The 27,551-nt window shown below is 40.3% G+C and overlaps 1 protein-coding gene across 1 annotated transcript in view; it reads left to right on the forward strand.

Moving 5' to 3' along the window:
* Window positions 1–8,403: 8,403 nt before the first annotated feature.
* The window catches only part of RIGI (RNA sensor RIG-I), a 38,098-nt gene continuing 18,950 nt past the window's right edge, over window positions 8,404–27,551 (forward strand). Inside the window, 16 exon segments of the mRNA XM_073805659.1 lie at window positions 8,404–8,619; window positions 10,962–11,109; window positions 12,148–12,270; window positions 13,967–14,068; window positions 14,821–14,974; window positions 15,552–15,695; window positions 15,697–15,805; window positions 18,081–18,186; window positions 18,189–18,239; window positions 19,664–19,736; window positions 19,738–19,766; window positions 21,881–21,976; window positions 21,979–22,034; window positions 22,974–23,107; window positions 23,843–23,993; window positions 26,536–26,626. Coding sequence (XP_073661760.1) covers window positions 8,497–8,619; window positions 10,962–11,109; window positions 12,148–12,270; window positions 13,967–14,068; window positions 14,821–14,974; window positions 15,552–15,695; window positions 15,697–15,805; window positions 18,081–18,186; window positions 18,189–18,239; window positions 19,664–19,736; window positions 19,738–19,766; window positions 21,881–21,976; window positions 21,979–22,034; window positions 22,974–23,107; window positions 23,843–23,993; window positions 26,536–26,626 — 1,690 coding nt within the window. The 5' untranslated portion in view covers window positions 8,404–8,496.

Raw genomic sequence — 27,551 nt, forward strand, 5'->3', positions numbered from 1 at the left:
AAATAAATAAATAAATATCAATGTTTAATATGTTAACAGAGTATATGATCACCTCAGTAGATACAGAAAAAAACATTTGAGAAATTCAACACCGATTCATGATAAAAACTGAGCAAACTAGGAATACAAGAAAACATTAATCTGATAAAGGGCATCTAAGAAAAAACAACAGCCAACTTGTTTACCAAGTGTAAGCTTGTACTGCTTACCAAACGACAGGCCAATAAATCAAGAGATGAGGTGTTGGGGCAAGGAATAGCGACTTTATTCGGAAAGCCAGTGGACTGTGAAGATGGTGGACTAGTGTACCAAAGAACCATCTTGCCTGAGTCACAATTCAGGCTTCTTTTATACTAAAAGGGGAGGGGGTGTGGCTGGTTGCTGCAGACTTCTTGGTGCAGGAATCCTTTCTTCTTGCAGCTGTCCAGGTAGGCCTGGTCACATGTTCCTATAAACCCCAACAAGACAAATGTTATTCTCTGTTCTGCAACTTTTAATCTCTATATGAATGGAAAAGTGTTACACCTTTAAAGGTCAGAGCCTTGAGAATGGGCTATCCTGTCTATTTCAGGCTGGAGGCAATATTCTTTTGAGTTTGAGGAGCCCTTGGTGCAGAGCCAGCATGACTAAGCACAGGCAACAGAACAGGAAGGTTAGAGCTAAAGGAATAGATTCAATATGGAGTCAGGTTTGTTCTTCTCTGTTACAAACTTTGTAATTAAAGTGAAACATTGTTTCCCTGCTGGGACAAATAATAAGGGTGTCAATTCTCAGCAGTTTTATTCAACTTTCTGTTGGAAGCCATAGGAGGTGCCATAAGGAAAGGAAGCAGAATGAAAGGCATAAGGATTGGAAAAGAAGAAGTAAAAAACATGTATTCAAAAATGACATGATTGTTTACCTAGAGATTTTTAAGAAATCTATAGAATAATCACTACAACTAATAAGTGAATTAGTGAATTCTATATACTAGCAACAAAAATTTGAAAATGAAACTTTAAAAACAATTCAATTTACAGTAGCATCAAAGAACATAAAATAGTTAAGAATAAATTTAACAGATATGTAGAAGATCTGTACTCTTAAAACTATACAATATTGCTGAGGGAAATCAAAGACCTAAATAAATGAAAATTTACGTTCATGGGTTCAAAGGCTTGACATTGTTAAAAATGTCACTTCTCAAGTTCATCTGTAGGTTCAATGTAATTCTGATCAAAATCCCAATATAGTCAAAATCCCAGAATAGTCAATATAATCTTTACAAAGAAGAGTAAAGCAGTATCAGCAACTAGATAAGTGGATCAGAATAGAGTTAGGAATAGACCTGCACACATACAGTCAACTGTTTTTTTTTGACAAAGGTGCCAGAAGCCATTCAATGGGAGAAGGAAGAGTTTTCAACAAATGAAACAGTTTGTGCCGAACAATTGGAAGTGCAGGAATAAAATGAAACCTTGACCTCTGCCTCACACCACAACAAAATTAATTTGAGATGGTCACAACCTAAACGTAAAAGCTAAAAGCACAAAGACTCTTAAAGAAAACACAGAATATATTTATGACCTTGGAGTAGGCAAAGATTTACTAAAGAGGACACAAAAGGCAGTAAACAAAAATTTAAAAAACCCTATAAATTAGATTGCACCAAAATAGATTTGTGCTGAAAAGACACCCTGAAGAAAATGAAATGATAAGTCACAGACTGGGAGAAGATATCTGGAGTACATATATTTGACAATAATGCACCATTTCACACCTGGCAAAAAACCAAACCAAACCAAGCAAGCGAACAAAAAAACTGACCGACGCGTGTATTTCCTGGATGTGCATCACCTGGAGCTGTCTCACACTCCAGGAGGGAAGGGACCATGGGATGGCCATTTTGGAAGACAGGTGACAGTTCCCTGTAAAGTTAAGACACTTGGCCACAGGACCCACACAACCTAGGGAAGGTGGTTACACACGCATACATTTTCCAAAACTCAGAATTGTAAATTAAAATCTGTGCATTTTATTTTAACTAAATTTTACCTATGTAAAAGCAAAATAGAAAGTAAGATGAATAAAATGAACATCAGAAAGCAATTCGCAGGGTTCCTCTTGGGTCCCTCTGGATCAGCCTGCGCCCGCGGGTGGGCGGGCCCGGCAGCCAGAGAGGAAACGAAATCGCGCAGGGAACCTGCGCGAGCGGAGACTGGGCGGCCGCCGCCTCCCACCCCTGATTGCTGTTTTGATTTTTCCTTGGCAGTCCTGGTTTCCCTGCAGCTTCGCGTCTCGGCGCTGGGTGCTTTTCTTGGACAATCCCTCTCGGCTTGCTGGGCTTTCTTGGGAGCTGAGCGCAGGGAGCGGAGCGCAGGCGATGCGAGGACCTCGCGGGGAGCGAGGAGCGGCAGAATCTGCACGCCTTCCGGGACCATGTCAGGAACATAGTGGACTCTACCTACATCCTGAGCTACGTGACCCCCTGGTTTAGGGACGGTGAGTGGTTCCCAGCGGCGCTTGCCCCTTGGGGCAAGAAAACAGTTCAGGACTTATTTCCGCCTTGCTTTTCCCCGGTCTTTCAATCAATACAGGTAGCCTACTGGGAACACCGGGTTTGTGGCAAGATCTACACAGCGTTTTAGACTAGAGATTGTCAGAGTTTGAGGAGCACTTGGAGGCCCAGATGGGGAAACTGAGTCCCAGCGAGGTGAAACGACTTGCTTAGGGGGGCACATCTATTTAGATTTAAAGCTGGGGAAACAAGTCGCTGTCCATTTCATTTATTTGTACTAATACTTGGCATCTCCTGTGTTTGTCTTTGGGCTGACATCAGAGATTCAGAATAAGATACAAGCCCTTCCTTAAAATACTTTAAAGTCCAAGGGTTTGGAGATGGAAGACTGTTGAGCACAGAAGTACACAAATGATTGCAAAGTGCTGTCAGAACTCAAAGGAAGTTGAGGCTTACTCTGCTGGATCTCGATCTTATTTGCATTACCAAATAACGAAATTTTTTTTAAATTTAATTTTTATTTTATATTGGAGTATAGTTGTACAGTGTTGTATTAGTTTCAGGTGTACAGCAAAGTGATTCAGTTATACATATATCCATTTTTTTTCAGATTCTTTTCCCATATAGGTTATTACAGAATATTGAGTAGAGTTCCCTGTGCTATACAGTAGGTGCTTGTTGATTATCTATTTTACATGTAGTAGTGTGTATACGTTAATCCCAGACTCCTAATTTATCCCTCTCCCCTAGGGTTCCCCTTTGGTAACCACAAGTTTCTTTTCGAAATCTGTGAGTCTGTTTCTGTTTTGTCAATAAGTTCATTTGTATCACTTTTTTAGGTTCCACATATAAGTGATATCATATGGTATTTGTCTCTGTCTGATTTACTTCACTTAGTGTGATAATCTCTAGGTCCATCCATGTTGCTGCAAATGGCATTATTTCCTTCTTTTTTATGGCTGAGTAATATTCCATTGTATATATGTACCACATCTTCTTTTTTTTTTTTTTTTTGATATGTGGGCCTCTCACTGCTGTGGCCTCTTCCGGATGCGCAGGCCCAGCGGCCATGGCTCACGGGCCCAGCCGCTCCGCGGCATGTGGGATCCTCCCAGACCGGGGCACGAATCCATGTCCCCTGCATCGGCAGGCAGACTCTCAACCACCGCGCCACCAAGGAAGCCCATACCACATCTTCTTTATCCATTCCTCTGTCAGTGGGCATTTAGGTTTCTTCCATGTCTTGGCTATTGTAAATAGTACTACTGTGAACACTGGGGTGCATGAATCTTTTTGAATTATGAGAGGAGCAAGACTCCCTGGAATGAATGGCTTTAGGCTTCAATTCAGGTGTTTCCATGTGGTTTATAAGTCCCTTGATGATGGATAATGGCCATTTTACAAATTTGTATTGAAGTGCTTTGTGGCAGAGGTGAGCAGAGGCTTGAGGAGAAGAGAAGGAAGGTGGTGCCTGGAAGGGTTGAGATGAGAGAAGGAATCTGCTCTAAGTGCCTACGTAGCTTTCCTGATGTGAGGTGGTTTTTGGAAATTGCATTAAAGCAGACAGGTAACTTGAGTGCTAATTGTTGTGCAAAAGCAAAGCACAGGTTGTGTGGAGTGAGGAGTGAAAGAATGCCACCAACACAAATAGACCCCTACTTTCTAGTTGTACCCAGAGAAAAGTAACAAAAGAGTAGCTTGGGCCCTTGGAGAATGTAAGCCATGCAAGACATCTGTCTTTTCTAGAAATCCTTGGAATGAGTGAAACCCTAACAATGCTAGGAATCCCATTCTTTCATGCACTCATGTATTGATTCAATTACCAGCAACTTAACCCCAGTTAAGGTGTGTGTTAGGCATTAGGCTAGCATTGGAGACAATTAACACATATTACTACATATATTATTTAATAGGAAGCATCCTGTTAGGAACTGAGGGTTCACTGGTGAGCTGGATAGAAATGGTTCCTGCCCTAAGGGATTAGAGTGCACATGTGAAGGCAAGTAACAGAACAATGGTAATAAAGTGTGCTGAGTGCTTTGATGGAAAACTGTAGTGTACTAAGGGAGCACATAAGTGGGATAGCTTTTAATATATATTAGTTTTAATTTATACTTACAATACAGTCACAATAAAAATACCAAAAGCTAAGTTAGGAAAGCAAGCTGAAGAACACTGTATAATATTTTCTTATTTTTGACTGTTAACGATACCATAGAGTTTTTAGTTCGAGCCCTTTCCTGGAGGCAGCTGTTTTCATTTAGTTGGTTTACATCTTTCCTGTTCATTTCTTTATATTTTATCACATAAACTCTTTGCTTTCTCCCCATCTCTTTCTGTTTTCTGTTATATTGATAAAGTTCTCTATCCCCTATTTTTTTTTTTCTTGGCTGCTTTGGAAGCTCTGGATTCTATTGGTTAACCTTAACTGTGACAAATATATTTTATCATCAGGATTCAGTGAAGGAGCACAGACACTAAAGAGCATTATGGCTGGATAGAAGCTTTTTGACTCATTTTTTTTTGCCCTCATTAGAAGGCAGTGGGAGCTTATCCATACACTCCTTATGCCCATACATTCCCCATACACACACACACAGATACACCAATATGTTTAAATTACACTAGCAACATCCACTATCTCTTACTATAATCCTTCTCTCCGCATGGTGGATATCGTGCATGAGGTGCCTCTTGCAACAGGAGCACTGCAGCCGTGTTTCTTCTGGAGAGTTTGCTTGGTAACTGGGGTACCTCAGGGCTTTGCTTATTCACAAGTTATCCAGGATGTTTCAATGTAGACCTGGGTGTGGGCTACAGATTTTTTGTAATATGCCTTTGGAGTCAAGACTAACCCTTATCCTGGAAGGGTGCTGGTGGGCAATATTCTAAGCATTTCTCCATTCCTTCAGTAACATATTCTGGACACATGCATGAGCCGGGTACTTTGTTGATGATTAGAAGACAAAGATGCAGATAAAATGAGTACAACATGCTCATGGTCATGGTCTAAGGGAGAAGACAGGCCCCCAAATGATTACCATATACTATGCAGTGTCAGTGCTCCAGTCAGAGGCATGTAAATTAACTGAAAGCACAGGGAAAGACCAAGAAATTCTGCCTTGGGGAGCTGAGGATAGCATCACAGAGTGGCCAGGATGGCAAAAGGAGTGAGAGATACTGCCTGCCAAAAATGCGAGTTTCCATGCATTGAACTCCCAGTGCTTTTGAGGAAAGTTACACTACCTAGTAGCAGCAGATATTGGGGCCAGGCAGCATCACAGTGGGCCCAACCATGTGCAGAGTAAAACTAAACTGCCCAGGATCTGGCAAGGCAGTTTACCTGGGAAGGTCTCAGTTGTGACTAGACGCATCTGGACCTCCATGTGGACTATCCGTAATGGCTCATAGGTAGCACGTCTAGCAGAAGAACAAACAGCAGCGAAGCCTGGGAGCAAGAACCCAGCTGTAAGGACTAGGTTTAGGAAAAGGATTAACTATTGCAAAGGGTTGTGTGCCCAAGGATGCTGGGATAGGGGACAAGATAGGTTACTGTTATGGATTGAATTATCCCCCAAAAAAGATATATTGAGGTCCTAACCCCAGGCTTCAGAATGTGACCTTATTTGGAAATAGGATCTTTACAGAGGTAGTTAGTTAAGATGAGGTTATCCTGGAGTAGGTTGGGCTCCTGATCAAATATGACTGGTGTCCTCCTAAGAAGACAGCCATGTGAAGACATAGAGGAACAAAGAGAATGGCATGTGAAGGCAGAGGCAGAGACTGTAGTGATGCGGCTGCCAGACAAACAGAGGGGAAGGTAATGTGAAGAAAGAGGCAAAGAGTGGAGTGATGTGGCCGCAAGCCAAGGAATGCCAACAGCCACCAGAAGCTGGAAGAGGCAAGGAATGCCTTGTCCCTTACAGCCTTCAGGGAGAGTGTGGCCCTGCCAGCACCTTGGTTTCAGACTCTGGCCTCCAGAACTGTGAGAGAATACGTTTCTATTGTTTTAAGCCACCCAGTTTGTGGTAATATGTTACTGCAGACACAGGAAACTAATGTAGATGGCTAAAATTAAAAAGATAGTAAAAAGTGTTGGCAAGGATGTATAGAAATTGGAATCCTCATAAATTGCTGGTAAGACTGTAATATGGTGCAGCTCCTTTGGATAACAGGTTGGCAATTCCTTACAGCGTTAAACATGGAGTTACCATAAGACCCAGCAATCTCATGCCTAGGTGTATACTCAAGAGAAATGAGTACATATGTCCACACAAAAACTTGTACATGGATGTTCATAGCATTACTATTCATAAAAGACAACATGTAGAAACAACCTAAATGCCCATTAACTGATGAATGGATAGACAAAATGTGGTATATCCATACAATGACATATTATTTAGCAAGGAAAAGGATTGAATGATAAATGATACACAATAGATGAACCTTGAAAACATTATGCTAAGTGAAGGACCACAAGGACCACATATTATCTGATTCCATTCATATGAAATGTCCCAAACCGGCAAATCCAGAGAGACTCAAGAAGATTAGTGGTTACCTGGGGCTAGGGGGAGGGGAAATGGGGATGACTGCTAATGGGTACGAGATCTATTTTTACAGTGAGGAAAAGGCACTAAAATTAGATTTAAAACTCTAAAAACTATTGAATTTTACACTTTAAAAGGGTTTGTTTTAGTGTTGCAGAGGAGGAATGCATTCTTTCCTTTCTTCTTTCATTCATTCAGCATACCTTTGTTAAGTGTATATTAAGTACTAGGTCTTCTTCTAAACTCTGAAAATACAGAGGTTAACCAGCCAGACAACTGGCTTACTACATTGGAATTTACATTCCATTGACAATGGGGAAAAAAATGGAAAATTATCAAATGTCAGGTCATGCGAAGGCAAAGTTTTGGTCACCAGCCCAGACGTGGAGTTAGTGTACAAAATCAGTATGACCACCAGCTGGTTGGTGGATAGTTTTCTGTTACCTGACCTCACTGTGTTTCTCTTTAGCTTCTTTTGCTTTCTCTTTTCTGCTATATTTCCTACTGTCTGTTGACCTGAAATGAATAGACTGCCAGATATTTCTCCAGCAAAGATGGGTTTTTTCAGGGTCAGCAGAGAATTGCAATCTGGGGTCTGCAACCATGGCAGCCGTGTGCAAGTCCCTGCAGGGCAAAGGGAGGAGAACACTTTTTTAGAGAGGAAAGGAGGCTGGGAGGGCTGTAGTAAACAAAGAGTCCATGGCTTTTCATTGGCCGAGTCGTTACCGGGAAAGAAGAGTCTGTCTTCTTCCTCTGCTATGTTCACAGGGCATGAGAGCGACCCCTTCTGGTCTCCTGACTATTTAATTGAGATTTCTGTTTATTAATTTTTTTACACGTCTTAGCGAAAGCCTGGAAAAAGGACAATGAAAGTATCTCTGTTTATCCTAACTCTGCTTGCTGTGTCCACTGTAACTGTTACTGATGACATGAGTGGTCCTATCCTCCCACTCTTTTAGTCCTGTAATTAATTTAGACTTTTGAACAAGAAGCTATCAAAATGTTAGAAGAAGCCTTTGTTCTTCCACCTAACCCGGTGCTACCCTAACTTCTCTCTTGTTATGGGGAGACTCTTGCAAACATCTTTAAGAAACTCCTTTTCTTAAGGACTGCCCTCCAGCATGTTCCCAGACTTCCACACCAAACTATTGAGAAGTTTTCAGAGAGGATAGGAGGGGGATTTGGTCAAGAATGGGCGTGATTGGCCTGGGCAGAGAACTTGCTGCCTTCCTGCAGTTCCTTTCGTCGCTGTGATTTGTTATACTCCCCAGTATCATTTGAGAAGGGGTCTGACAACCAACCCTTCCAATGATTAATGGTTTTACTTCCAATGATTAGTTTCTGCAGTTTTTTTTTTTTTTTTTTTTTTTGCGGTATGCGGGTCTCTCACTGTTGTGGCCTCTCCCATTGCAGAGCACAGGCTCTGGACGCGCAGGCTCAGCAGCCATGGCTCACGGGCCCAAGCCGCTCCGCGGCATGTGGGATCTTCCCGGACCGGGGCACGAACCCGTGTCCCCTGCATCGGCAGGCGGACTCTCAACCACTGCGCCACCAGGGAAGCCCAATAAGGTACTATTATTATTTCTATTTTATACAGGAAGAAACAGAGGCTTAGAGAAACTAAATAACTTGCCTAAGATCACACCACTAATAAGTGTTTGAGCTTGGATTAACAAAATGTATTTGTGTCCAGAACCTGAACACTTAACCACTGGAGTCCATAGCCTTTTTTCTTTTTATCCTTTTTTAATTAATTAATTAATTAATTAATTGGCTGTGTTGGGTCTTCGTTGCAGCACGTGGGCTTTTCTCTAGTTGCGGCGAGCGGGGGCTACTCTTCGTTGCAGTGCGCGGGCTTCTCATTGCAGTGGCTTCTCTTGTGGAGCATGGGCTCTAAGCATGCGGGCTTCAGTAGTTATGGCAGATGGGCTCAGTAGTTGTGGTTCGCGGGCTCTAGAGCACAGGCTCAGTAGTTGTGGCACACGGGCTTAGTTGCTCCATGGCATGTGGGATCTTCCTGGACTAGGGCTCGAACCCATGTCCCCTGAATTGGCAGGCGCATTCTTAACCACTGCGCCACCAGGGAAGCCCCCTTTTTTCTTTTTATTTGCTAAACTGTTTGATTGTATTTAAGTTTGCATAAAGTATTATTCTCAAAAGTAATAAAAGAATTTTATCTGAAAATAGGGCAAACCTGAAAAAAACTTGCAACACAAGAATTACTCAGATCACAATTAAAAGTACTCTTCTAGGTAATTATGCCTTAGATTTGAGGACTTTTGTAGATTTCAGTGATCTTGCTCAGGTCTAAAATAGCATAGAAAATAGAAGACATTCCCCATGTTCAAATTTTTTCCCCAAATTCAATATTTAATATTAATTAAAATACTTGAATAATTTCTTCACATTCCTGATTAATTAAACGTTCAGATATTTCAAGAAGGATACCTTTTGGATTGATCGTGGTTTTAAATTCTGGTTGTAAACACTTTAAAAGTAATCTGTACTCCTCCAACCTTTCAATTTTTTGGAAATCCCAACTTTCAATGGCATCATAAAGTCCAGAATAACCTGAAAAGTAGGAAGAAAATGGGGCTTTTAGAATGCCAACTAAAAAATACTTCGAGATTAATATCTCAAAATCATGATATGAAAGAGAACTGAAAACATATCTGTAAATCACCTCCATTATTTATGATCTTTCAAAAAGAAAATTCAGTATTCATTTTAGGCACCCCACATTTCAGGTCCTCTAACAACGTTTACCATCTCTTAGGAGAAAGTACTAAGGATAAATTTGAAGTCTTACATTTGGTCTTAGTATGAAATCTTCCTTCCAAGGTACCCCATGGACTTCACCTCAGCCTCTGATTTGCCTTTCAAATGAGTCAAACCGTCATGCTATTAAGTATCTCCTCAGTGCAAATTAGTAAAAAAGGCAAAAAGAAATAGAAATTTTAATTCCCGCCCCTCAGGGGCTTACCTCCTACATTATTCCAAGAAAAGAATAGTAAGTATAATGGGAAATTTGAGGAGAAAAATTTATTTTCTACTGTAATAATCCAAGAATGCTTGGCCCTAAGATTCTTAGCAGAATAACCAGGCTTGTCTGACTATAAGGCCCACACTCTTTTCATTAGGCTATAAAGACTATAACCACAGGGCTTCCCTGGTGGCGCAATGGTTGAGAGTCTGCCTGCTGATGCAGGGGACACGGGTTTGTGCCCCGGTCCGGGAATATCCCACATGCCGCGGAGCGGCTGGGCCCGTGAGCCATGGCCGCTGAGCCTGCGCGTCCAGAGCCTGTGCTCCGCAACGGAAGAGGCCACAACAGTGAGAGGCCCACGGACCGCAAAAAAAATAATAATAAAATAAAAATAAAATTAATAATAATAATAGTACCTTATTAAAATGGTATTTTTATAGGAATTGAATGAGATAATATCTGTAAAGTGCTTACATATCCCTGGCACATAATAAGTGCTCAATAAATTTTAATTATTGTGATTAATAATAAAAGTCACGTAAGTCCCACTACCCAGAAAAAAGCATTTGTTAATATTTTGTCATATCCTTCCAAATATACCTATGCCAATATACCCATATTTTGAATGGGTGTCAGATAGGTTCATTGTCTTCCTAATATAGCTGATGATGATACATATAACATCTCAGAGGAGGTAAGAACACATGGCTTGACATGTTGATATCACATGTAGAGGACAAGGATGAAGGAAAGCGTATCTTAAATGGTTGAGTTGGATGGGGCAAGAACGGTCATGAAGGAGACCTAGTGAACCAAAGTACACAATGATTTTAAATCAGATAGTAGTTGAATTGATATTTCTTCAGTAAAAACTCAAAATGAAAACTTTTGAACTTGATCAATCAACTGCATTTGTCTTGCTTAGATTTGTTCCAACAAGGGGCTGATGGCAGGTGCAGAGAAAATGGTTGAATGCCTTCTCAGATCAGACAAGGAGAACTGGCCAAAAACTTTGAAACCTGCATTGGAGAAAGAAGAGAGCAAGTTCAGTGAACTGTGGATGGTAGAGAAAGGTAGGGTATTTGGAAGGGTGGGAGGGTCTGAAAACATGCCCTTCCTCGTAGTTCTACTTAGGGCTTCCTTCAGTCCTGCGTGTTTTTCTCTCACTGTCAGAAGCATTTCCCCTGCAAATACTCATGGTTACATCTCTAGTGAGAGACCAGCATGAAATTGAGTTCTGGAAGGCAGGTGGTTTTTTAATCTACAGAATTAGTTAGGTTGTATATAACCCCTAACAAACCACTCTCATCCAGAATTAGCCCATCCTGCCCAAAGCATTTGGGTAAGGCAGAGTCTGAGCTCGCCGTCTGGGTTTAGATTATCAGAGAAATAGCTTGAAAATTCTAGAGTTAAAGGTTCAAACTCCAGGACTCACCCCCTTTTCAGAGTAGAATCATGATGGACATTGCCTGGTTCTCTTGCCTGGAAGCCATCTGGAACTGAACTAGAACAGGATTGGAAAAAAGAATCTGTTGTGATTAAGTATCTGAGCCATCATTTGGCTTCCTGAAGCTAATAACATCTTCTCGGAGCATTATTTTAAAGGCTGAGTTTCATAAACCATCTGAGCATCTGCTCTTAGCCTTTTTGTAGGCTTCTTTAAGATCACAAATTGTTCCAGAAATTATCTGTCTAAATATACATCTGATTTCTTGGATCGGGTCAGGAATGGAAGACAAGAGTGTCTGCTAAATCGTGCTTCTCTTTGGTTTGATTGTAAATCACGGGGGAGCTTGCTAAAATGCAGATTCTGTTTCATTCGGGGCTCAAGAGTCTGCATTTCTAACAAGCGCCTAAAGAAGTTGCTGGTCCATGTTTCACACTTTGAATAATAAAGTTCTAAATGACACTGGAGTTCAAACTCCAAATTGAGATTTCAATTTGAAATCACAAAGATTCCTTTGGTTGTTTTAAAAGGTGGAAGGAGTAGTTGTGAGAAATCTTAATGGAAGTTTAAAATTTTAGTATTATGATCTCTTTGTAGGGCTTTCACCATCAAGATCGTAATCAAATAATGTAAAGATTCTAAGATGTGTTTTGGTCTCATAAAGGTGCAAAAGATGTCAAAATGAAAGATCTTGAGGATGATGAAATGAAAACTTTGGATGTACAGGTTTTCTACCGGGAAGAACCAGAAAACCAGAATCTTAGTCAGAATTCATGCCCTTCTTCAGGTACTCAGCATCGTTTGTTCTTATCCATAATGATGCTCTTTAGGTATTTTGTGTGGGGTCATGTTTTGCAGTGCCAAAAGTCATAGCCTAATGAAAAGTTATTTAAGGAAAAGTCAGAAAGAAAAGAGAATTTATATTAAAATGGATACTTTCTCTGTAATTAGAAATGTCATTCTCTCCCTTCCATAGCTATTGCTAGCTTCTCCCTTTTTTTCCTTCTTTTTTGTCTTCTTTTATCACTAAGTATTTGCATGTATACATTGAAAATGCAAATAGAGTCCTCCCAGAAACTCAATGTCTATGAAATCCAAAATCAGCCCTGCTTTCTAAAGAAATACTTCTACTTTTTGTGAGTCACCTGCTCAGTTTCCTCTCAAGATCTCAGGGCTGCAGTGTATGTTGATGAAATGTGTGCCCTGCACAGACCTGTGGAGCTGAGAGGTTGAGTGGGGCTGAGATCCAGCCTGTCTTGTTTGGCAAACAATACACTGAGGGGCTGTGTCCTCCAAAAGGGGCTCCTTTCTCTAATTCTCACATAAGTTAGCTATGGCCCTATAAGGCCCACTTTATGTTTCTTGAAGCGTATTTTCATGAGGAGACCAGAAAGTTGCATAATAAGCCATAGTAAAGAGTTACTTATAGGGCTTCCCTGGTGGCGCAGTGGTTGAGAGTCCGCCTGCCAATGCAGGGGACGCGAGTTCGTGCCCCGGTCCGGGAAGATCCCACATGCCGCGGAGCGGCTGGGCCCGTGAGCCATGGCCGCTGAGCCTGCGCGTCCGGAGTCTGTGCTCCGCAACGGGAGAGGCCACGGCAGTGAGAGGCCCGCGTACTGCAAAAAAAAAAAAAACAAAAAAGAGTTATTTATAAAAGGGCATCAGGGAAACAATTAGGATCGATAATGAATAGTGTTAGAAGAAAGATGTGACTTGGGGATAACAACATGAGGTGAAAATTTATAGATTACTTCTGCAACCGAATGATACACATTTTTTGTTATTCCAGAATAAAATCAATGAATGTAAATTGCTTTCATTTTTTCTGACATGTAAAGGTCCTTAGTGAACTCACTTAACCTTTTAGAAATTCCCATTTTCTTTAAAATGTGTAGGTTGGACTCAACAGATGATTTCCAAGGTCTTTTCTAGCTCTTAATATTCTGTATGCTTATCTGTTAGTGAGAAAAGCCTCTGATTATTTTTTAAAACTTCTGATTCTATGAAGAGAGAATACCATGTGAGAGCCTGCAGAATTACAAAGCATGGTTGTTTGTCAATAAGAGATTACTTTGGGAGTTCATTATTCACAGTTAGGTGTTTTTCAAAGATCTAGGAGGGGTTTGTGGTTGTTTTGTCTCATACAGCATTTCCTTTAACTGGTGGCCATCTATCTTGCCCTGAATTAGGCCATTCTTGCTTTAATTTCTCCTTATTAGGCTTCCATGATTGTTTCAGAAAGAAATCTTTGTGGGTTTGTTTTTTTTTTTTCCTTTTTGCCATTGGTACTTTGTCATTGGGGAGAATTCTGTACTTCAAGTCAGTGCAGAAGCTGGAATGGTTAATTAGAGACAAGGATTCTAAACTTTCTTGAATGAGGCCTTTCTTTCTAGAGACAGAATTCTTGTCTGTTGGACAATACCTGTTGCCTTGATTCCTCAGAGCAGTCACTGTCTGGTAACTTAGTTTCTTTTGTTTTACAGAAGTGCCTCATACTTACAGCCCATTGAAGCCAAGAAATTACCAACTAGAGCTTGCTTTACCTGCTCAGAAAGGAAAAAACACAATAATGTGTGCTCCTACTGGTAAGCCAATTGCCATTACTGATATAGTTTGTTTCTCTTTTGCTTCCTTTTTTCCCCTTTATTGAACACTGGGACACAATGGGCAAGTTTCAGTTTTTTGATTGTTCCATTTGTCTTTTGAGACAACCATTCTATTAATATAGTCTCAAGGTATTTAAGGAACATGAGGAAGGAAAGAAAAATGCCCTCATTTATTTTTTAAAATTTATTTATTTATTTTTGGCTGTGTTGAGTCTTTGTTACTGTGCGAGCTTTCTCTAGTTGAGGTGAGCGGGGGCTACTCTTCATTGCGGTGTGCAGGCTTCTCATTGTTGTGGCTTCTCTTGTTGCAGAGCACGGGCTCTAGGTGCGCGGGCTTCAGTAGTTGTGGCTTACGGGCCCTAGAGCACAGGCTCAGTGGTTGTGACGCACGGGCTTAGTTGTTCCGTGGCTTGTGGGATCTTCCCAGACCAGAGCTGGAACCCATGTCCCCCTCATTGGCAGGCGGATTCTCAACCACTGCACCACCAGGGAATCCCCCGAAAAATGCCCCTTTTTAGCTTCCTGCAGGCCCTGACTGTCTGAATGCATGTTAACTAGGACGCAGCTTGGTTTTTCAGTCATAGTGTAAATCCTGCAGTTGTTAACCTGCCCACTTCACCAATTTACTGTCAGCTCAGTGGGTTTAGGGGAGCCTAAAATAATGAGCTTTCTACAGAAGTATTTTAGTATACTATTAGTTACATGTTGTCTTTCTCTTTATATGTTAAAAGGTTGTGGAAAAACTTTTGTTTCACTTCTTATATGTGAACATCATCTTAAAAAATTTCCACAAGGACAAAAGGGGAAAGCTGTCTTTTTTGCTATGCAACTCTCAGTGTATGGGCAGCAGAAATCTGTGTTCTCAAAGTATTTTGGAAGACTTGGGTAGGTATAAGTTGGTCCAACTTCTTTTTCTCTAACTTCATGTAACTGATGTGTTTTCTGCTTTGTGTTGCTTTTGGAAAACCATGATTCAAAAAATTTATAGTAGATTAAGCTTTTATATAATCTAGATGTAGTTCCTTCATGGATTCAAGTCTTTTTTGTTAGATAGACCTGAAATCCTAAATTCCTTTGATTAGCTCTTGTCGAATGAGTAAATGACTTAAGATAACTTTTATATTTAAATGGCACAGTTAACTTTTTAATGATTTTATAATTTATTTAATATTACTCTTTTCCTTACTATTTTCTTTCTCAGTGGCTTACAAGAGTTACAGTCAGCCCTCTGTATCTGCAGGTACCACATGGAATATATTCTACTAGCAATTCTTCCTAGCTTACATTTATTGATCACATACTATGTGTCAGGCTTCGTGCTGGCACTTAACTTTTCTCCAGATCTGTTCCTTTTGAACTTAGGGAGAATTTAATCCCTCGATATTCTGACCTGGTATTTCATATCTTTGTGGTTCGTCATTCACATCATGGTTGGTAATAGGAAATTTCTGTCATTTTCCAGGTACAAAGTTGTAGGCATTTCTGGAGTAACATGTGACAATGTCTCAGTGGAACAGACTGTTGAGAACAATGGCATCATCATTTTAACTCCACAGATTCTTGTGAACAACCTTAAAAATGGGACTATTCCATCACTCTCTGTCTTTGATGATATTTGATGAATGCCACAACACTAGTAAACATCATCCTTATAATATGATCATGTTTAATTGTCTAGATCAGAAGTTTGGAGGGTCTTCAGACTCACTGCCCCAGGTATCTCTAAAGTCAGATGGATTTCTCAGAAGAGTTCTAACCTTCCTAAATCCTGTTTATTTACCCTTGTGGCCATACTGAGGATGTCCTTCTGAGATCCTGAGTGCACATTGTACAACTCATTCGTTAATTTTGATTGATTCATTCATTTATTCACTTAACAAATATGTATTAGGTGCCTCCATGTGTCACGCACTGTGCTAGGCACTAGGGTATAAATATAAAAAGACATAGTACTTGCCCACAAACAGCTTAAGTTTTGTGGGGAGCAAAATATGTGAGAATTATGTTATAATTTATGGTGGTGGCACATGGTGGAGTGGTACAGAACAGAAATGACAGAGATCCTAAATGTGCTGTGAAAGTAAGGCAAGACCTAACAGAAGTTAGGATAGGCAAAAACTAACAAGAGTTTACAAGATGGTTTTCAGTAAAGGCTACTGTATGTCCAGAGGCAGAGAGTTATGAAAGAGCACGGGGTGCTCAAGAAGCTTCAAGTTCTTTTTTTTTTCTTTGGCCACACTGCATGGCTTGCAGGATCTTAGTTCCCTGACTGGGGATTGAACCTGGGCCACGGCAGTGAAAGTGCTGAGTCCTAACCACTGGACTGCCAGGGAATTCCCAAGAATATTGAGGTTCTTGATATTTCCTGAGTGCAGAGCGTGAAGTAGTGAATAGCAGCTGGTGAGGCAGGATGGGAGAGAGGGAATGACTGACAGAACAGGATTCCAGGAGAGACCAGAGGGTATGGGATAGGTAGGCAAGTAGATGCATTAGTACGGGAGAGCAGATGAAACACCATTTTTGGTGTCATCAGAGAGGAGTGGCTGAGGAGAGTCAAGACAGAGAGTAGACGGAGGCAGGAAGGGTAGGGAATCCCTGGCATATAACCTCTCTTTTCTCTCGAATGTAGGAGAGAGAGATCGTTCACTGAGGATAATCAAGATGGGAATGGAGGAGGGAGCTCAGGGTGTATGGAGAGGATTTGAAATGGTCGAGACAGAACTGAGAGGAACACAGAAGAATCGCCTGGTCATACTGGGGCCAAATGAGGTTGGAAACCATGACTATGGTTTACTGATCTCACATTTGAGTTATGTTCTCTAACCTTAATAATTACCCGTTTAGGAAGCACAGTTTAAAAGAAATTCAGTATGGTGCCCATAGACAAAATTCAGTAGAAATCACATTTCTTACAGATTTTTCTTCTAGAATAAAATTGGTAGTTAACTAGATTCCTTGCTTGATTGAATGATTCAGTCATTCAATATTTGAGTGGCTATGAGAGGAAGGAATAAATACTTATTAGGAGACCAATTAAACTAAATTCTTTACAAATGTTATCTTACTGAATTCACACAGCTACCGTTTTTTAAAAATTGAAGTATAGTTGATTTACAATGTTGTGTTAATTTCTGCTGCACAGCAAAGTGATTCAGTTATACATAGATATACATCCTTTTTAATAATCTTTTCCATTATGGTTTATCACAGGATATGGAATATAGTTCCCTGTGCTATATAGTAGGACCTTGTTGTTTATCCATTCTATATATAATAGTTTGCATCTGCTAATCCCAAACTCCCAATCCATCCCTTTCCCACCCCCCTCCCCCTTGGCAACCACAAGTCGATTCTCTATGTCACACAGCTACCTTTTTTTTTTTTTAAGTTTTTTATTTTTTGGCTGCACCACACAGCATGTGGAATCTTAGTTCCCCGACCAGGGATCGAACCCATGCCCCCTGCACTGGAAGCATGGAGTTGTAACCACTAGACCGCCAGGGAAGTCCCACAGCTACCATTTTAAATGGCTGTTGTTTCCCAACTTTAGAGACAGCTGAAGATACTTGTCCAAGGACACACAGACAGTGTGACATCGCTGAGATTGGAATGCAAGCGTGTCTGATTTTAGTCCTTTTCCTTTTCAGTATGTTGTTCTACACATCATGGGGGAAACAAGGGTAAAGAAAAGTCCTGCCTTGAAAGGGTTTCTTCTCTTGGCTTCTATGCTGATTTGTGTTTAGCTGCTGAGTAACTATTCAGTGCTGAGTAACTATTCCTGCATTTATTCAGTGCTTTGCCTAATGGGGACCTTTCCATTTTTGATGTCATGGAGAATGTCAGAAAAAAAAAAATAACGTTCTTGCTCTTTATCTGAAGTTAGTTTAAAAAACAGAACAAAACCTACTTTAGCAGGAAAGAGTTACATGAAGGGTTGTGGAAACATCATGCTATTTCCCAGACATCTAACGGTTTGGAGTGCTCCTCACAGGTCATTGGGCTGACTGCCTCGGTTGGCACTGGGGATGCCAGAAATACAGCTGAAGCCACAGAATATATCTGCAAATTGTGTGCTTCTCTCGCCACATCAGTGGTAGCAACAAAGACAACTTGGAGGAACTGGAGGAAATTGTTTATAAGCCCAAGAAGTGTAAGTGGGATCCAGTAACAAGCCCTTTGGGACTTTGTTACTCTCTGCTATTCTTAGTGCAGGGCCATTTAGATGAACCCTGAATTTTTACCCTTCCTCTGTTTAGTGGAAAATACTTAACCCCAGACTTGGGAAGTAATCACATTTCCAGCTTCTTTCCCCAACGAAGTTCAGGAGTGGCCTGTAGACAGCAAACATTCTTACTCTTCATTTCTGCAAAACTCTTATAAACGTACTGGCAGTGAGAGATGGGTGCTTAGAAAATCATGTAGATGGCTCAGTCCTTCCCTGCTTTCCGTGCCTGAGGCAGACACTGAGTTCCCATTCATCATTTGAATATGTATCTGGTAATTTTGGTTGAAGTGAAATTATCTCAACTATATTTTCCCTCAAAAGATCAGAATATGATTTTATTAATAAAATCAACTAACAAATGTTTCTTGAATATGAATGCTATATTAACCCAGCAAGGGAGATGGGTACAGAAGATGCATATGAGTTCATCCCCTTGCTCTCTGAATAGCATATGACTAAATGAGTAAAAGGCAGAACATACATACCTGAAATAGTCAAGGAGCTGCTTGTAAGGAGTGTAGAGAAGGTACCCGGTCTACACCTTTTAATATCACGTACAAATTTCTTTATAGTCCAGTCCCCCTGCCCCCTGAGTTTCATCTCCTCTCACGACCCATAAGCCCAACCAAGTCGCATTCCTTGGGCTCCTCAAACGGGTCATGTGTTGTGTTCTGTCTCTAAGCTTTGTCCATTTGCACATGACTGTGCTCACTCCTTCTTGCCTCTTTATCCCATGACACTGCCTCCCCGGGAAGAATGGGAGAGTCTTTCCCATGCTCCATGACACCTTGCACATACTGTGTCACAGCACTCTGTGTGGTCATTTGGCTGTGTATCTTTCTCTCCCCTAAGAAGACAGACCTCTCTGGAGCACAGAGCCTGTTCTTTCAGCTATCACCAGAACACGGCATGTGGTAGATGATTAATAAGTTTCTGTGGATACAATGCAAAAATGAATGTTAGGAACATTGTGAACACTCCTGGGGGTTGGGTGGGAAGGGAGAAGATCAAAGAACAGAGACAGTGTTTAAAATGTGGCATTTTCAGGAACAAGATGGCTATCAGACTTGTCAGAGCAGGGCCGATGTGTTGAGTAACAGGAAAGCCTGAGTAAGAAGTTGAATTAGACCCAGACAGTGAAGGAGATGTTAGAATCAGTGCATTAAACACTAGGGAGCCGCTGCAAGGTTACTGAGTATTTGTTTTATCATTCAGATGACTTGCCCGTGAGCCTGGGGCCTAGGGTTTTACAGAGGAAGTAACAAAGGCAGAGAAAGGTTTGGAGAGGCATGCTTTGAACTATGGAGTGTGCTTCCTGAAAAATACTCATTTTCCTTTGATGGCTCTAGTTTTCAGGAAAGTGGAATCACGGACCACCAACAGATTTAAATGCAACATATCTCAGTTGATGATAGAGACAGAGTTTGGTAAAGAGTATCTTTGAAGAACTTGGTACCATAACTCTCGGTGAGAATAACCTCATTTTGTACTCTCTCCATATGGGAACAGCCATCTATTGTTCACTGGTGTCTTGCACTCTCCTTAGTTCAGACAATGTGAAGACCATATCTAGAGGTTGACTTTCTTGATTATAGGTTATTAAGGAAACTTCTTAGTCCTCCTTTATTTTCTCTTGCTTTTTTTTTCTCTTTTTAAATCCAAAGTAAATCCATCTGGACATGCACACCTGAAAAATACTGTATTTAAATCAATTCATTGCTTTCGTGGCCTTCCAAATTAGCTTTCCATCCCGACCTCCCTATTTATATGAATGAAACCACCATTCCCATGAAGGCTCAGATTCAAACCTAGGGGTGATCTTTGATTCTTTCTTCTTTTGAGACTCTCATGAAGTCACCAAGTTCTGTTCTCCTTTTTAAAATTCATTAATTAGTTAATTAATTAATTCACCAGGTGTTGTGCCAGGTACTATGCTAGGTAATGGAAACACCAAGATTAAAGACAATCTTGCCCTCAAGGAACTCACAGACAAACAATGAGAATCAGATGCAAATAGTTGCCATGCCGTCGGGCAGAGTTACACACTGGGCATCATGGGAGCATATGGGAGCTTAGGCATGGACTGGGCTGCAGGGAAGACTTCCCGGGGGAGGTGATGCCTGAGACAGATCTTGAAGTCAGCCAAGTTAAGACGGAGAGGTAATCAAGTGAGGTCGAAAAGGCATCAGAGTGACTTCCCTGATGGCGCAGTGGTTAAGAATCCGCCTGCCAATGCAGGGGACACGGGTTTGAGCCCTGGTCGGGGAAGATCCCACATGCTGCAGAGTAGCTAAGCCCGTGCGCCACAACTACGGAGCCCACGAGCCACAACTACTGAAGCCCATGTACCTAGAGCCCTTGCTCTGCAACAAGAGAAGCTACCACAATGAGAAACCCATGCACCCGCAACGAAGAGTAGCCCCTGCTCACCACAACTAGAGAAAGCCCTCATGCAGCAACGAGGACCCAACACAGCCGAAAATAAATAACTAAAATAAATAAATTTATAACAAAAAGAAAAGAAAAGAAATGGCATCAGACGCAGAAGGAAGGAGAGAGTGCAGTAAATTTTTAGGACCTGCAAGATTTCGTGATAATTCTAACAAGTGAGTAGTAGAAAGGAGTGAGGCTAATGGGAGAGGCAAGGGCCAGTGAAGGGCCCAGTAGGCCAAGCTGAGTTTGAATTTTAGCCTAAAAGCAATGGGAAGCAGCGGGTGATTTTAAACTGATTAGTCCTGAGATGAGGACACCAGTGAATGAAGAGAGCCAAACAGAGGCGGTGGAGATGGGGTGGTGAAGGGAGGAGGCTTGTGCAGACAGGAAGTGTTCAGCTTTAAGGGCTAGCTGGCTTTCGGTGGGAATGAGAAGGCAGGGGGCCAGGGTGGCGTGGCACCTGTGTGTGCGCCAGCAGGTGGTACTGGTTCTAGCGCTAGGAGCAGCTTCGGCAGACACGGGTGAGTTCAGAGTGGAGATGTTGAATTCTTGATGTCTGCAAGGTAACTCCTGGTGTCTCGCCTTCTCTCACACTTAATTTGCTTTTCTCTTTCCTTTTCTTTCACAGCTTGATTTCAGACTTATTCTAACACCTCATTTGTCCACCTCTGTTTCCCATTGAACCCCCATTACCTGGCTCGTCTGCCTGAAATTACCAGTTTTATCTCGTCAGTGTCCTGCTGGCATCCTTGTTCTTCCAGGCCGAGCTCTAACCTGCCCATTTGCGCCCTGCTCGTGCAATCTGGTTCTGCTTCTCTTGCCAGGTTTCCCCTGTATGCTAGCTCTGTGACTTAGCATAATGATTTTGCTTCTCTGAGCTTCCATTTCCTAATCTGTAAAATGTAATATCTACCTCATGGGGTTGTGAACTGAAGTGAAATTTTAAATGTAAGACATGTTGGTTCTTGGTACATAGTAGGTATTCAGTAAACAAGCGTATATGTACTCAGACACACTACTGAGAGGAATATCTGTGTACAGAGAGTAAGGAAGAAAATTAGAAGGCAAGGCATGCTTAGAACCTTAAATGACTGGCCAGATGGCACAATGAAAAACTTTTTTTTTTTTTTCAGAAAACTTATCTCAAATTCAAAATAGGAATTTTGGAACACAGAGATATGAACAGTGGATTATCGCAGTTCAGAAAGCGTGCATGGTGTTTCAGATGCCAAAGATGAAGAGAGCAGGATTTGTAAAGCACTGTTTTTCTACACATCGCATTTGTGGGTATGTGGCTTCTTTGGAAAAGCATATTTCAGTCGTGTCACCTACTGGGAGCTGCACTGTGGCAGCTGAGAGAGCATCACTGAGGAACTTGCCAGGTGGTTCTTATGAAGCAAACTCCAAAAGTTATCCCATTCAGCGTCTTCTTTGCTCTCTGAAACCTATCACTAGAGGCAACGGGACAGAAACAAAGGCCGAGGTTGTATGTTGTGCCTCAGCATTCCCATAATTGGCATAATTGGAAAACACTGGGTGGTGATGCACATTATTGTAGATACGTGACCAGTGACAGCCATCTTTAAAGTTCAGTAGGTGGGTTGTGTTGCCATATCCTGAAGCACATGTCTTTCTGCTTTTGGTCAAGCCACATGCTGAGAAATCCAGAGTCTCTGGTTGTTTGCTGGCTAATCAAGAAGGTAAGCAACAACAACCATCATCACCTCTGCTTGTCGTGCCATTGAAAATATTTTAAAATGCACTCAGTCAGTATGAATTTGTAGAATTTTAATGAATTTAATTGACTATCTGGTGTAAGTGGTCAGCACCATCATTCTGAACAGGTGCCATTACAATTCAGTGATGGCTTTGGGTGTATAAAAAGGTTAAGTTGAATGTCTGAATTACATTTTTGTGTGATTTAATCTTTGACATGCACTTTTCTTGGAATTTTCTTTCTCTTCTAAGTTAGAATTCTAGAATCCAAAGTGATCCTAATTAATTAATGAGTCTAGCTAATTGAGGGTTTTTTTTTTATAGTGTGGTTCTAAGGTTTTATTATAGTACTGTTAGAGACCATTCATCTTAAAAAAAACTAAGTTGGAATAGATTTGAGACAAGTTTATTATTAAAATTAATTCTGTGTTAATTACAGCAAATTGAACTTGAGTACAGCGAATGCACTAGGCATTAGAAACATACTGAAACTGTTTTCACTTTCAACAGAGATACAATGATGCCCTCATTATCAATGAGCATGCTCGAATGAAAGATGCTCTGGATTACTTAAAAGACTTCTTCAGAAATGTCCAAGCAGAAGGATTTGATGAGATTGAGCAAGCGCTCACTCAGAGATTTGAAGATGGGTGGCATTTCCAGGAGAGGAAGGCCAGTGGAGCCTGGAGACTCCAAGGGCAGCCTACACATATTGTGTCACACTTAGTGACACGTGGTTACGCTCAGGGACTTGTCCCCGGCTTAAGAAGGTACTATACATGTCAGGACTATGATGCTTCAGGGAAATCTGGCGCTTATGAAAAGAATCTGCTGCTTATACTATTTCTTGTTTTGAAGAAGGAAAAAATAATAGGATTTGCAAAGGATACATCCCATCAAAATAGTCAATTGATAGTAGCATTTTTTGGTTTAACTTTTAGTAATTTTATAAAGGTTTAAAATTTTTTTGAAAAGTGTTTTAATGATATTAAGACTATAATTATATATATGTCTTTATAAAGAAGAAAACCAACACGGCTCATAATCCCACTGCCTTCATATTAAGAAAAATATAGGAAAATATTAACTGAAAAATCTCTCTTCTTCCTCTCTCAAATGCTTTTCCCAAAGGTAATTACTGTTAATTTTTTTTGCCTACCGGAGTATTAACTATACATATGTCTGCTGCTAAACACTGAACAACCAGATTTCTGGGGGAAAAAATGTATGCATTTATCAGTATATTTAATGTATGCATTAAATTGATGGTTATTCCTCATAAAATTCTGGTCAGAGATTGGGAGATAAACTGTTTGAACTATAGCTAAAGGTCACAGTGCTAGAATTTATAAACCTTTTGTAAAATGTTCCCCTTTTGCAGAGAAGCTGCAGGAACTAGAATGTATTTCCATGGATCCCAGCAATGAGAACCCTAAACTCAACGATCTCTGCTTCATCTTGCAAGAAGAGTACCACTTAAGCCCAGAGACCAGAATCATCCTCTTTGTGAAAACCAGAGCACTCATGGATGTAAGCTTCTTCCGCTTTGTGGGTAACAAATTGGCCCAGTACCATTTTATTCAAAAGATTGTCCTTTCCTCATTGCTTTGCAATCAAGCATCCATATATGTGTGGGTCTGTTTCTGGGCTCTTTATTCTATTCTGATTTTCTGTTTGTTTATCCTTACACTAATACCTCACTGTCTCAATCACTCTGATTTATAGTAAGTTTTAATACCCATAGAGAAAGCACTTCATACTTTTTAATTATTTTCATCAATTTAAAAAATTTTAGCTATTGTGTGGGTACCTACTGGTACCTCACTAGGGTTTTAATTTGCATTTCACTAATGACTAATACGGTTGTGCATTTCTTCATACACTTATTAGCCATTCATATATCTCCTTTGGTGAAGTATCTGTTCACATCTTTTGCCCATTTAAAAATGGGGTTTGATTGGGTTAATTATCATATTATTGTTGAGTTTTTGAGAGTTCTTTTTTCTGACAAAAATGTCCTCTGTCAGAAATGTGATTTGCAAATATTTTCTTCTGATCTTTTCATTCTCTTAACAGTATCTCTTACAGATTGAAAGCTTTAACTTTTGACAGAGTCCAGTTTATCATTTTTTTTCTTTTTGTGGATTGTGCTTTTGCTATTGTGTCTAAGAAACCTTTGCTTACCCAAGAGCACAAAGATTTTTTTCTATGTTGTCTTCTAGAAGTTTTATAGATTTACATTTTATATTTAAGTCTACAGTCCATTTTGAGGTATGGGTTGAGATTTTTTTTTTCTTTTAGCATGTGGGCATCCAATTGTTTCAGCATATATGGTGAAAAGACTATCCTTTCTCCATTGAATTGCCTTCATAACTTAAAAAAAATCAGTCGACTGTATTTATGTGGGTCTATTTCTAGATTCTCTATTCTGTTTCATTCATTTATACATCTATCCTTGCACCCATCCTACACTGTCTTGATTACTGTAACTTTATAGTAAGTCTTTAAATCAGGTAGTATGAGTCTTCCAACTTTTTAATTCTTTTCAAAATTGTTTTAGGTATCTTTCTTTACCTTTCCATTTTTATTTTAGAATCAGCTCATCCACATCTACAAGAAAGTCTGCTGGAATTTCATTTGGGATTACATTGAATCTATAGATAAAATTGGGGAGAAATGACACTGTAACAATATTGAGTCTTCCAGTCCATGACCATAGTATATCTCTTCATTTATAGAGGGCTTCTGTATTAGTTATCTAGTGCTGATAACAGATTACCCCAAAACTTAGTAGCTGGAAACAACAGACATCTGTCATCTTTTAATATGTATGGGTCAGGAATCTGGAAACAACTGGGTATTTCTGTCTCAGGGTGTCTCATGAGGCTGCAGTCAGGGTGCTGGCCATGGCTGCAGTTATCTCAAGGCTTGACTCAGAGGACCAGCTTCCAACCTTACTGTGTGGCTTTTGGCAGAAGATGTGCTTCGCTCACTCACGGGCACCTCTCCACAGGCTGGCCTCGCAACATGGCCTCTGGCTTCCTCTAGAGTGAGTGATCAAGAGAGGTTGAGGTCAATATGGAGGTCACAGTCATTTTATAGCTTCAACTTGGAAGTGATTCCCCTCAGGTCTGCCATATTTTGTTCATTAGAAGCAAGTCGATAAGACAACCTGCTATATTTAAAATAGATAACCAACAAGGACCCTGTATAGCATAGGGAACTCTGCTCAATATTCTGTAATAACCTAAATGGGAAAAGAATTTGAAAAAGAATAGATACGTGTATATGTATAACTGAATCACTTTGCTGTATACCTGAAAGTGACAACATTGTTAATCAACGATACTCCAATATAAAATAAAAATTAAAAAAAAGAAGCAAGTCAGTAAGTTCAGTTCACACTTGAGGGGAGGGGGTTAAACAGGATCTGAATACCAGCAGGTGGAAATCCCTCAGGGCTACCTTCGAGGCCACCTGCCACATATTCTTTGGTTTCTTTTATCAGTGTTTTGTCGTTTTCAGCATACAGATTCTGCACATATTTTGTTAGACTTATACCTAAGTATTAATGCTATTATAAACCGTACTTCTAATTGTTTGTTGCTGGTATATAGAAATACAACTGCTGTCTGTATATGGATCTTGTGTCCCGAGATCTTGCTAAATTCACTTATTAGTTCCACATACCCACTATTCTGAACCTTGCCTTTTTCACTTAAAAAATATCTAAGAGATTAAACCATATCAGATTACAAAGATCTATACCATTATAGTTAATTATTGCATAGACTTCAATTACAAGAAGCTTTTTTCCCTCAGGTTTATTAGTCTGAAAACTACTTAAGTATACTTGTCTGTATACTTTTTTTTTAATTGAAGTATAGTTAATTTACAATGTTGAATTTATTTCTGCTGTACAACAGAGTGATTCAGTTATACATATACATGCATTCTTTTTTATATTCTTTTCCATTACGGTTTACTTTAAGTTTTTTGCGTATATTCAATATTGAATTAATACAGATAGTATACAAATAGTATCCAACTGATAATTGCTTTGTATTTTCAGGCTTTAAAGAAACGGCTTGAAGAAAATCCTAAGCTCAGCTTTCTCAAACCTGGCATATTGACTGGACGTGGCAGAACAAATCAGAAAATAGGTATTTATATATAGTGGATTAGATTTAGTATACTATATATATATATAAGAACATATATAATATATTTGAATTCTTTCTTATTGCTTATATCAGTCGGGGTTCAACCAGAGAAGCAAAACCAGTAGGAGATTATACATACATACATATATACGTACATATATATATATATAGAAACATACATGTGTTGTACACAGACGCACACACAGGGATTTATTACAAGGAATTGACATAGACACTTGGACTGGCAAAGCAAGTCTGAAGTCCATAGGGCAGGTGCAGGACCAGGTGGAACCCCACAGGCATGAGCTATTTGGAGTCTCTGAGCTCAGGGGTCACCTAAGCTCTCTTTTAAAGGGCTGACTTGATTAGGTCAGGCCCACCTAGGATGAAGTCCCTTTTGAGTAACAATGTCAACTGATTTAAGAACTTAAATTACATCTGCAAATCCCCTTCACAGAAGCACTTAGGTGAATATCTGGGGACTGCAGTTCAGCCTAACTAAGTGGACACATCAGAAAGCCATCACAGTGCTCAAATGCCAGAAATTTGTAGACTTTGCCTCCTTCCATAAGTCCTATAGACAAAACCACAGTTTTTCTTTTAATATTGTTTGAGTATGTTACTCTCTTGCTCAAATTCTCAGCCAATAGATTAAGATTAACTGGAAACAGAAATGTTCTCTTTCTATTTTATTGTTATTCTTTAAACTATAGATACTTTATATAATATTATATATCTTGTAATTTTTAAAAAAGTCCTAGAGATAATCCTGAAATCTAGGTAGGGGGTTAAAGGATGAAAGGCTGGGCTTCCCTGGTGGCGAAGTGGTTGAGAGTCTGCCTGCCGATGCAGGGGACACGGGTTCGTGCCCTGGTCCGGGAAGATCCCATATGCCGCGGAGCGGCTGGGCCTGTGAGCCATGGCC

This window comes from Tursiops truncatus, chromosome 6 (genome assembly GCF_011762595.2).
Source record: "Tursiops truncatus isolate mTurTru1 chromosome 6, mTurTru1.mat.Y, whole genome shotgun sequence".
NCBI lineage: Eukaryota > Metazoa > Chordata > Mammalia > Artiodactyla > Delphinidae > Tursiops > Tursiops truncatus.